Source organism: Cervus canadensis, chromosome Y (genome assembly GCF_019320065.1).
Source record: "Cervus canadensis isolate Bull #8, Minnesota chromosome Y, ASM1932006v1, whole genome shotgun sequence".
In the NCBI taxonomy this organism is placed as follows: Eukaryota; Metazoa; Chordata; class Mammalia; order Artiodactyla; family Cervidae; genus Cervus; species Cervus canadensis.
In genome coordinates this window covers 990,141-1,002,903 of record NC_057420.1, presented here as the reverse complement: position 1 = coordinate 1,002,903, position 12,763 = coordinate 990,141, and the positions used below count along the sequence as shown (strand labels likewise).

General features: G+C 44.9%; 1 protein-coding gene across 1 annotated transcript; it reads right to left on the bottom strand.

Moving 5' to 3' along the window:
- Positions 1-275: 275 nt before the first annotated feature.
- Positions 276-1,910, bottom strand: LOC122436451 (chromodomain Y-like protein). Its single transcript, XM_043460250.1, is given in 1 exon segment — positions 276-1,910. A coding segment is annotated over 1 exon segment (1,635 nt).
- Between the last annotated feature and the right edge of the window lie 10,853 nt (positions 1,911-12,763).

Below are 12,763 nucleotides of genomic sequence, written 5' to 3'. Positions count from 1 at the left end.
TTCCTAGCCGAAGAGGACAAGAATGAGAGTCTCAAGGAGCAAGCCAGAGCTCACCATTATACTTTTATACTCGTGTGTATTAAGTATAAAACAATGACGTTTCACCAAAGGAGTTATGTAGTTATTTATTTTAAAGCTACAGTACCTCAGAACTCCTTGGCAATAAATAGCTTGTCTGTCTCAAGTCCTGCTTCCCAGAGGGAGCTCGGTAGGAGCCTGGCCCAGGCCGTGAGGTCCGGCACTGCGCGCCCTGGTGAGGTCGGGTGGCCGGACAGTCAGAAATCGTCGATCTTGCTCTTCAGGTACTTGAGCATGGAGTCCATGCCCTGCGCGGAGCCCCATATCTTCTTGAGCACCTCACACTCCCGCTCGTTGGCCCGCTCCAGCTCCAGCCTCATGTTGCCGCGCACAAGGGCCTTGGATTCCTCCAGCACGACGCAGTTGCAAGAGGCGAGCTCCTTGATGCGAACCATGACTTCCTGGGTGAAGGTCCCAGGCCAGAACACCTGGGAGACCAGCCCTTTGCCGCAGGCCTCCTGTGCTGTTAGCTTCCGCCCTCTGAACAGCATTTCGTTGGCAGATGCTCCTCCCATAATCTTGGGGAACGTGACAGTGGAACAGCCGTCTGGACTCTGTCCGAAGGTGGTATAGGGCGTCTGGAACCCTGCCTTTTCGTTGGCCCAGACCACATCACAGAGAGGCAGGATGGATGCTCCTAGCCCAATGGCCGGGCCATTCACAGCTACGACAATAGGCTTCTTGAACTGGATGAAGGTGTTCACGAAGTTTCTGATGGCCTCAGCCATTCTGGCACTCTCCCTCTTGCGGTCATCTGGCAGGCGCCAGATGAAGTAGAGGAAGTCCAGGCCGCAGCAGAAAACACTGCCCACGGCGCTGAGCAACACCAGCTTGCTGTCGTCGGCGTTGGCCATGCTCAGCGCGCTCTGCAGCTCCTTCATCACCTCCGGGTTCAGCGAGTTGTTCTGGGATGACTTGGTGGACAGCAAGATGTGGGTGAAGCCGTCCTGCTTCCGGACCACAATGTCCCGGTACCTGTAGGCGCTCTCCCTCTGCCGCACACTGAAGCGCAGCTGCTTCTTAAAGGGCTGGTCTCGCCTGTCCTTCATGAACTTCTTCTTCCCAGCTTTCACGCCCATGACTGACGTCTGCAGGGGGCTCGTGCAATTGGCCGGCAGTGCGTCCACCAAATGGGACGTGCCATTCCCTTTCACGGCCAGCCCCGTGGCCATGGCGGCCTTCACGGGGCCCGCCGCCCGTGGCAACAATGGGTATATCCAGGGCCGGCTCCCCATCATCACCAGCTCCGCCCCCGGGCTCAGTAGGGCCCCGGTCCGCTTCTCGGCCACTGCCTCTGGGGCCGCTGTGTCTTCTGGCCCCTGCTCCATGGGGTCCGGATTCTCGGGGCTCTCGTCCTGAAAGCTGTCCAGCACAGTCCCACTCTTTATGGGGCTCTTGGGCACGAGAATCCTGTTGCCCAACCGGGCCAGGTCCATGTTCTTTTAGGTGGCCAGGCCCCGTGCGGAGCTCTCCTGGAACTTCTGGCTGGCAGTAAACAGCGGGCTGCTCTTGGCCTCGTGCTCCTTGCCCACCACTAGGGCCTTGGGGGCGGCCTTGGAGAAGCTGCTCTTGGTGGATCTGGAGATCTGATTCTGGCCCCTGTTTGGGGAGGTCCGCTTGGCTCTAGTGAGGGTGTCCTCCTTCTGCTTCCCGGTGTGGTGCCGGTTAAAGTCGTGGATGCACTCCTCGCAGTTCACCAGGTGCTGCTCTGGCTCCCATGTGGCATCCTCCCTGCCGTAGCCTTTCCACTGAACCACATAGTCCGTCTTCCCTTTCTTGTTTTGCTTCTTGTCAATGATCCTTTCAACCTCATACAGCTCCTCGGAGGCCATGGCTGCCCCCTCTGGGCAGGGCCAGTGAGGCAACTCTGGTCATTTTGAAGACACCCAGTGGCCTGCTCCAGAGCCCCTGAACACCCCTATATGTAGGGGACCACACCCTTATGATTATGAGGTCAGTAAGTCCATTCCCCAGCCAATGGCAGCCTTCCCCCAGCCTTAGCATCACAAAGCCTCATCCTGAAACTTCTGATGGTGGATGCGGAGCAGCTCAGTTGAATTGCTGGCAGAAATGAGGCATTTTTCATCATCCATAAGAGCCCTCCAAACTCACCTGCCATCCTCATCTCTCTACACCAACACAGATGGGCCACATGTCAGGGAGAGTGTGTCTCCTCCAAACTTGCCCCACAGCCAGGTTTCAGCCTTTCCTTCGAGTCTGTCTCACGTTACATTATTATCTACTTTTTGTTTTCTTACCTCAAATCCATCCATGATAATTAGGCTGTGGAACTGAGAATAATTTCCCTTTCCTCCTACAACTGGTAGGAGGAAATGCACCTTGAAGGCCATTCAATTCTGGGCCACTTATGAGAAACCTTTTCCATCCCACCTCCTTTTCTCAGTCTTCATCTAGCTCTCCTCAGTTTTCTAGTCTCCAGTGTAAAAGCCCCGTCCTCAACGGTGAGAATGCACTGAATACATACACTTGCTCTGGCGCTACTTGGCACTGTCTTGTTTCAATTCGAGGACTAATTGTCACCTCCCCAGATGTAATACCCAGGCTTCAGTTTTAACATGGTGATGTGGATGAGGCAGACAAATGCATGCTTTGGGTTGTGCTGGATGACCCCAAGAAGGAAATGACCAGCTGCGACTGACTAGTATTCCCAGGAAGGAAGGGGTGCAGCTTGCCCAGTGGTGTGTGAGCCTCATGTGCACAGGGCTTCTCAACATGCGCCCTCACAAATTTCTTCTCATCCTGTTTTCCTGGCAGAAGCTCCTTTGGGTGTCTCCTCACAGTTGAGACCATGGTGGAATTCATTTCCATGAATAGCTGCCACAAGCTTCCAGCCTCTTGGAGGAAACCCTGTGGAATCATGCCTACCCATCTAGTTCCCAAGGTCTCTCATTGAGGTTGTTGGCGCTGGAGGATAGGGGAATGAGTTGTGTGCTTCAGCACAGTCCCTTTGTTCCTAATGGGCTAGCAGGGTCAGCCAGCCTTAGATGTACCCCTGGGGGGCAGTCTTTGTTGACATAGTGGGATTCCCTGTGGTTTCCATGAGGTGCTGTCTTCCTGGTGTGCACTGGCTGCTTAGTCACCTAGGACAAGCCTCAATGTTCAGAGCAGTCTTATTTCTAATAGTCAAAAAGTTGAGAAGCACAAGATGGTGGAGGGGGAGGTGTACAGGGAGTACATCTCTCTCCACGGATCCATCAGGAATACACCTTCAGACACAAGTGCTTGTAGAACTTCAGCTGAGAGCAGACAGGACTGCCTGAACAGAGGAAAGTAATAGATGGAACCACAAACAATCAGAAGGATGCAATAATTAGGGGGTGGGGGGAGGAGACATGCATGTTAGTAGGATTGGGCCTGTCCTCAGGGCGTGGGAGACCTGAAGTAGGTGTCCGATCTCCACATGGGAGCAACTGTCTGCATCAGAGGAGAAACACTTAAGGCTGAGAGTGAAACAGCACATCTGTGGCAGCCTAGAAGGGATGAGAATGAGACAGTCCTTTCCACTGTCATTCACACCCCAGAGAGGGACACAGGTCCTGTAGAAGGTGCAGCAGGAAGCAGATGGTTCCTAGAGATTGTGGAGAAATCCCTGGCCATGGTCTGCTGCTTACTGGTTAGAGACAAATTGATGGGATGCTCAAATGAGGAGATCATGTGGGAAAAGCCTGTCCAGGTAAGCCAGGCGGCCATGGGAAGAAGGTGACACTGCTGAGTCATGTATAGGGGGTGGAACCATCAGGACAGCCTCTGTCTCCCCACACGCCTGCATCACAGCTGAATAAAAGAGAGGTTGGCCCCATCAAGCACTTGGATCACTGAATTACAGAGTAAGACTCCACCCAGGGAGCGCCTTTAAGTACCTGATGCTCCAAATGACAGAGTAGGACCCAGCCTGGGGGGTCCCGCTATGTGCCTGACACGCTGAACAAACAGGGAAGGACCCCAGACAGGAAAGCCCTCGAAGGGCCTGAATGCATGGGTCTACGGAGAAAGACTAGCCAAAGAGGCCTTCAGATTGCCAGCTACAATAGGCTCAAAGAAAAATTCGGACAGGGCCTTAATTCCTGCAGTGGAGGCACTCCAAGTCCCTGTACACTTGGCACTGCCAGGGTCCCCGCAAGCCAAGCAACTGTGTCGCCTTCATGCTCAACACTCACTCGGGCAGAGCTGCCATGGCCCAAGTACTCGTCCGTCTTTGCTCTCAGTTTCGCTTCAGGATTGTCAGATTCCTTTCTACCCTGGAGACTGTGGCAGGATTCTCTATCATGGAGGGGATTCTCCATGCAAGAATCCTGGAGCGTATTGGCCAATACGGATTGTCATGCCCTTCTAGAGCACTATATTAGCCTGGGTCCTTATTGCCAAACCCCTGAGCACATGGCACTTGCCAGAACCTCTGTGACCCAATCTGCTGCACCACCTCCACACCTGGCCCTCAAAGGGGCAAACCCAAGGACTCCAAGGCAACCTCAGGAGCAAACCCCAGTGGACAAACCACATGCAGAAATGGACGTGAAACCCCCATGAAACTCAGCAGCAGTGTAGCTAAGGAAGAAGGCCCAGAACCTCCCTACCAGGTGTACAAACTGCAGATTAAACGCACACGATCACCTAGGAAGACTGTGTCTAAGCAATAGATAAACAAGTCATTGAGAGATCCCTCCTGCAAACCAACCAATCAACCAACAACAACCACAACGAAAGAAAACCCACTACTTCTGATGGCTGTGGACTTTGCAGGCAAGAACACATAGGAGTGGGACCAGATTAGAATGTAAGGTGCCCCCACACCAGGTCCAGAGATCAGCACACCGATGACGGGTATCCGAGGGAGGTGAGGTGGCCTGTGAATACAAGTGAAGGAAAGCACTCTGACAGCAGTGACTCAAGATAAACGTATGTTCTTCCTCTCTTTTGATTTGCTCTGTAGATTCTTTTGGACTTATTTGTTTTCTTTCTTCCCGCCCTCACCACAACTGCAGTAGTTGTCATTGTTAATTTCATTACGGAATCAAAAGAAGCTTTGGAGCTTTTTTTCTGTGTGTGTGTGTGACATCTTCTTTACTCCTGCTATACAACGTTTCTTGTACGTTCAGCTTTTGCAGTTCTGTAGAACTTTTTTTCTTTTATTTTCCTCAGTCTTCTTCTAAATTTAACTTGACAATTTTTAATCCTCCTAATTTTGTTATCTACATTTACTCCTTTGTTTGTTTTTCGTACTGTATTTCCCGCCCCTTGGTAGTTAAACTTTACCTGTATAAATGATTTTATCTCCCACTGTTTAAGACTGTATATCTGTTCATTTTTTTCCTCTCAACATATTTGTTAGATTTATTTTAACTGCCTTATTGCCCACCTAGAACCTAGGTCTACTTTTGTTTTCCGGTTAGTGCTTTACTTAGTTTTATACTTGTAGATAAACACTCGGGTTCCTTTGTTCACTTTACCAATTTAATGACGTTTTTTTCACTTTATTTTAGTTTTAGAACTTTGTCTCTAAGTTGGTCTTTTGCTGCTCTGTAGAGTTTTATTTTCTACTTTTTTATTGTCTTCTTCCATTTCCCACGCTTATTATACATTTATTTATTTATTTATTAAAACTAGTGCATTTTTTCTACATCGATTCTTTTCTTTGCCTTTCCTACACTTATTTTCCCCTTAGGGTGAATCTTTAGTATATATAAATGTTCATCTTCCTCTCTACCATTGCATATCTATGCTTTGTTTTCTGTATTTCCTTTCTTATCAGCTTCGGGGACTCAGCTCTGGTGAAGTCCAGGTGTTCCTTTAGGATAAGCAGTGTCTGCGAAGTATAGAGAACCGAGTCGAGTCTTGGTTGAGTGCAGAATCAAGACTATTTTATTCTTTTACATCAGTGCTTATGTCCCCTAAAATCAATAATCCTTTAAAGACCTTTAAGGAAGGGGCAATGATAAGATTGTAGCAGGTGCATAAACCTGGGTGACATCAGAAATAACTTTGCAGATCAGTCCATACCTACACATAACTTTTCAACAATTCAAGGGCAGCAGCTAGTCAACTCTGAAAAGCCATCTACAAACATTTTCTTGGGAAGCTGATCCCCGGGCTGACTTAGCTCTGGTATGTAATGCTAAAGGTCAAAGTTCTCATGAATCCCCTCCTGATCACACCCTAAGCAATCTTCCCAATCTCGTAATGGACTCTATCGACTTTTGCTTATGCGGTAGATAGACCTGTTTATTAGAACCCGTGTGCCCCCATGGACTGTGTTGCTGCCATGCAAAGGTTTCGAAGAGGGATTGTAGGTAAGAGTCAGACTAGTTTTGTGGGAACCTCAAAGAATGCCAACATTAGAAGATGAAAGGCCGAAGGCCTGGGAGTGGATTGTGGGGCAATCCCGAGAAACCCCCAGAGGTCAGGATGATTTGCGTGTGGAGTGGTCCTGGAGGTCCCCACAACTTTGCGTGCCAGCTCCTTGAACCCAGACCGTGTCACGGGCCGCGTTTCTCTCGCCGGCTCCTGACATCTCCCCGTTTATTTCCTAGGACAGCAAGATGAAGTTCAGTCGCAACACTTTGAATGCTGTGCAGTAGACTTTGAACAAAACAAGGAAGAAAAAGTATTACTAGGAAGGCCATGGCATCCATATCAACACAGCTTATTGGGCTGGAGACAAAGTTTTGCCTGTCACCAAGCCTGAGAGGATATTGAAATGATTAGTTGCTGTTCCGGCAGCTGGTGAAGTCTAGTCTGGAATGCTCTAGGGCTTGGATTTGTTTACATACGTTTTCTAAATCTAAGCTTATGCTGGAGCTATTCCAAATTCCTGTGATATGACTTTTAATCCATTCCCAATTATAGTCTGTTTCATTAACTTGCAAGGGAGTGATACAGATCCATCAACAATCAGTGCGGCAAGACAGAGCTAATTTTACTATTAATGCTTGCAATTCAGTTCCTATGTGCATTACAGCTTCTTCCAAAGTATCTACTTCCATCTCTAGTTTACTATCTATGATTTCCTGAGATGCTAAAGTCAGTGACACATTTCTGGAGATGTTATTAACAAATTGAGCTGTATGCACTTGTTGGGTTAGAGCTACTGCTGCCACTGTAATGGAGGCAATTGCGGCTATCAAGGCAGAGGTTGCCAAGGTAAGTACATCTACTAAACGCTTAGCCGTCATAAGATCTTGTCATTGTTGAAGCACAGCTAAACCAGAATTGTCACACCAAGGAATAGTAACATTACCAGCAACCATAAGATATGGAGGGTGTTACAAAACCACAAACAAGCCAACCTTAAATTGGGGGCTGAGGCAAGAGGATAGCATACATTCTTTACAAGTGACTATGGTTGGACCTCCAGTATAATCAGCAAATATGTGTGCATCATTAGAATTATTAGTGAAAAGGAAAACAGGGAGAGGGCAAACAAGCTAATGCAGAAAAGGCACTAGCAATTTTAGGTCTAATTACTGTGATCTCGGAGGTGGCGGCAAGTGCTTACCATAGTTCAGGCTGCCAATGTGTCTGGTTGTTTAAAGGAAAAGATAACATGGCAGGGACAAACTGATTCTGATGCCATCTGTTGGCAGGCACTGGCCAGGGAACAGTCCTGTTTGACCAATTCGCGTATTTTGTAGTATTGTTATCAGATTCTTTAGGGTGATACCCTGGGTTTGGGTTCCTCCCATCTTGTATAAGATAATTAATGTTTCCTAGTATTGTATAACTGAAGTGAGAATCATAAGTACATGATTTCCACATAGGATAGCCTAATTGTTCATCAATGGTTTTCCATATGTCATCTGACGGGACAGTCTCATTACATTTGGGATACCTCTTTGGAGCTTGGACAAAAGTTGAATAGTATGGATGAAGAGTTCCAGGCAGTCGAGCTTGAAGGGCCCAAACTAGTCGTTTTGAATTTTGTTTGGTAAGTTTTAGTGGCGACTCAGTGATAATTCCCTTTTGAGAAGCTCCTAAAGGATGTACCCTTCCTTTAGGGGCATGATTAGACTTCTATCATATGGGAAATGAAAACATAAAGGGAGACCATCAGTGAGTCCCCAGAAAGTGTAATTGAGGTTGATGGGATACTTATCCTAAAAATATGAAGTGTACCATCCGCCCAAAGATGGGGTCGAGTTGTGTGGATCTGCATGGCCTATTGGTGCAAGTAACGACCTGGAATGGAAGGGGGTTAGTGAAGTTGGCCTAATATACCCCAGGTGTGGCTGAAGAGGTATTTACCTGACAAGCAAGCAGAGCAAGGATAGCTATGAAAACTTTTTCAGGAATAGGAGCATGTCCTGTCGATGCAGCTATGTCTTGAGCTGGGTGACAGACGTTCATGATTTGTCCCCAGGTCGGGAGAGCAGCTTGTCGGGTGGCTCGTGTTGGGCATTTTCTACGGGACACGGGGATAGATCGTGTGTGGTCTCTCAAGGACAGCCGTGATATCTGCTTAGTGGGAGGTTCATGTGGATATTCATCTGGAGCCTCTGGTGCTGTCTGTGTTTGATTTCTTTGTAGTTTCCATGCTGGAGGAGGGGGAGGCCCCCTTTTTCCTTTTTGGCCGAGAAAGCAGAGGCATCGGGTCCTCGGGGAATTGAGACACGCCGGATCAGCCTGTCAGAAATCGAAATGGTTGACTCTGCGTCTTGAGGATGCATACAAGCATACCATCGGCTGCTGGTTATCAGTGGGTCAGGCCCCTTCCATTGTCCTGAAAGGAGATCCTTCCACCTGCCTAAAGGTTTCATGACCTTTTGTTGTGGGGTCCAATGCCAAAACATTGTAGTGTGACGCAACAAATCAACATTACGATTATGTAGTACAAAGACGGCATGCTCTAACACCTGGTGAGGGGAATTCTACGTGTATAGTTATATCTTGAAAGACTTCACCCTTCCTGGCTTTAGTTATAATCACATTCGAGAAAGTGTCCACTATTACTTGAACAAAGGATCGCCTCCAAAGGCGATCAAAGGATGGAACATGGGCTACATCTACCTGCCAGAGCATATTTGGCAATAGTCCTGGGGAATTTACTCTGAATGCTAAGGTAGGTAGAAAAGTAGGGCAGTGTGTACAGGAGTGAACAATTTCTCGAGCTGACTCTCGGGGAATGTGAAACTGATATTTGAAAGCAGTTGTGTTTTGATGATGAAGGGCGTGTGAGGCTCGATCATCGGTAACAGTGTCAGTTGCAATCGATTTGGTAAGAGCATCAGCTAAATCCTTTACACGACTTAAGGGCCTCTGTAGAATTAAGTGAGCTCGAATATGCCTGATATCAAAGGTTTTATTTTGAATCTATATTGGTTGTCGCAACTTAGACAGTAAGTGAAAGATGGTGGTTTTATTTTTAGGCAGCAGAGCTGTCTCAATATGACAAAATAGTCTGATAACATACTGTGAGTCAGAGTAGATGACAAACTCTTCTTTGGGGAACATAAAAGGCCACTATGACGGCAGTCAGTTGAGGCTTTGGGGCTGAGGTTTCTTGGGCATATAACACTTTTAGTTTGAGTTTCTGTAACTATGGAAGCTTTTCCATTGGAAGACTCATCGGTAAAATTATCGACAGCCTTTTGTATAGCAGGGGCTTGACATCTTTTTTTTTTTTTTTTTTTTGAAAATGACTGGGTCATCAGCCATGAAATTAAATGAAGAGTGAGAGGGCAAATGATGTGGGGCAAGGAAACTTGCCCTACATAATGTCCCAAGGCAATTTGCCAGTCTTCGTTAAACTGCAGGAAAGCATTTAATTGTTATTTTCTTGTATGAAATTATAATCTCAGGAGGATTGTCACCAAACGAATGTATCGTCCTTCTTCTGTGTTTTGTAATTAGTGTTGCTATTAAAGCTGGGTCATCAGCCACTATCTTTTTGTCTGTAGCTGGAAGATGTGTCCATTCTAGGGGTCCTGATTGCATTCATACACCAGTCGGAGCTGTAGGAGTAGGCAAGCACAAAAGCTGCCACACTTTACTTGTATCAATCCTATTTACATGACTATAGACACAGCAGCTGTTACTTTATCAAGGGCTTTTCGAGCTTCAGGGGTCAGGCTCTTTTCGGAAGCTGGGTCAGAGGTACCTTGTAAGATATTAAACAAGGGCTTTAATTCAGCAGTAATGAATTTTACCTAAGGCCTAATCCAGTTAATATCTCCTAGCAAATTTTGATAATCACTTAATGTCACCACATGAACTTTTTTTTTTTAATAGTAAGGTAACATGAGTCGCCATTTTAGAGTATAGACCTTGTCCTAGATAAGTAACTGGGGGGTTTATTTGGGGGCAATTTGTAGGCCTCTATATTGTAATGCGTCTGTTAGATCATGCAGCACTGATTGTAGCTATGCCTGATCGGGATGTGCTATTTGGATATCATCCATACAATGAATTAAATATACCTGTCTATGTTTTATATGAAATCACGTGAAAAAGACTTGAAAAGACTTAGAAGTGTATGCAGGGGCATTGTCAGGTTTAAGACATTAGGATAACACAAGTCTAACAGTGGGGGGTTATTTTGGATAGAAGAAGAATGAGCTTTGACATGTACAATAATCTTAAAGAACACATTGATTTTACTAAAATAACAAAGTTAAAACAAATATAAACCACTTAAAGGCAAAGAAATGTATAATCTGTTATTGATAGATTTATTCTAACAAAACTTTTTTCACTTCACAAAGAGAGCTGACTAAATTTCAATCTGTTACAAATGTAGCCGAGAGCAAACAAAGAGCATTTTATTTAGTTAATCTTAGATAAGTTTTTTGCTTTTTTTTCTTATAAATCTTGAACTAGAGGTATTTTTCTAAAAGCATGAGAGTCAAACCATACATGGTAATTGACAATGTAGCCTGGTCATTGTTGTGACCTGTAGCACTTGAACATGATAATTAAAACTGTAACTGACAGCATGTTACCAGGACATATCAATTTTCATGAATTTTCCATAATTTTTAGGATATCTATATAAGCAACAACCACCGTACAGTCCAAACTGAGAAGATTTAGCACCCTTCCAACAATCATTCCCATGCCATTTAACATGTCAAATGAACTCAGATAGTATAATAGCCTTGTGGGAGGCTTCAGGGACTCTCTGAAGCATCCCAAACTTAGCTAGCAGTCCAAAGAATTTTAAAAGAATATGTTTTAAGACGTTTTATTATAAGGATCAATTAAAAGCATTTTGAACGTTGGGTCAGATTTAGTCAATGTTGATGGGTGTATCCTTTAGCTTGTTGATATATCACAATGCACATAAATACCAACGGTCAAGTTCTAGTGAACGTGAGCTCCGCCCCCTTTGGACCAAATGGGTTCTACCCAGTTTTTTGTTTTGGCCTTGTCCTTCCTAACAAAATCCATTTATCTAACTAGTTTTAATCCAATTTTAGAAAATCCTGATCATGCCAAACTCTTTTTAAATATTCTTGATACCTTTGTTAAATTTACTGAAAGTATACTTCCTGCTTTCCTTTAGCAACAAAGAGCTAACATTTATATGAGCATTTCAGAGACTGGTGAGCATAAATACCAGTGATAATGTTTAAATCCCTTGTTTTTTCTTTGTTTTATTTATTTGTTTTGTAACATTTTAGGATGGCATCAAGCAGTATTTACTTGTAGTCCCACATCTCTTTAGTTGTTCTGTAAAAGGAAATCAGTGTTTAGTAGGAAATGTTTTAAACATTTAATATATTTGGAAATGACCTAATTATTTAATAGACTTTTAATACTTAGTTTAGCACATCCCTTAGAAATCTGACTTATGTCAATCTGGAGAGACAGTTGTAGATGGGTATTCCTAAAGAAAAATGATTTGTTAGAGTTTATATAAAAACTCATATCTCTTTTCCAATTTTTAGAAAATTTTTTCACTCGAGGTAATTGCCTTGTTGACAAAGTGGTAACAGATATAATATTTAACTTATATTAAACCTAGGTACAAAAAATATTTTACTTGATGTTAATTACTCTAAGACATGTCTATATCAGATAGGTGACCAAACAAACATTCTTATCAGGTATTTAATACTGAATATATCTCAGTTCACCTGAACCTGGAATTTATTGTTTCATTTAGAATTATTTGATTTGTAAGCACTTATTCTTCTTTAAAGCAAATAAATAGAGCTCATTTACAAATTAACCTAAACAATATTATGCAGAGACAAAGACATACCAACACATATTTAGACAAACGCAGTGCAAAATCTAGCTTCATGTTTTAATCTGGGTCATGAATTAGATATTACACAATAAAATTTACTACTTTATACAAATAGAAGAAATACAATAAAAGTTTTCAAGGCTTTTTTGCTTTCCTTTTTGTCTCAGTGTCAGGAGTTAGAGATTGTCTAGGGCCAAATACTTTGGTGCTTTTTCGATAACAGCATTGCATACCATGCCCACCCCCTCCCGCCCAACCGTCCTTGACACAGCTCCCCAGCTAAATTCCCAGCCTTGCACTCACATACAGAAACACCACATCCTCCTCCCCTTCCCCCATGGGAAGGGTATCACTGGGGCTCAGTCTGAGCACAGGTCAGCCCCATGCTTTCAAGCTAACTGGACCTTCTCTTCCCATCTCCAACTGCACAGGAACCATGCCCCTCCCTCTGCACATACTTTTCCTTTCTCTGCCCTTTCT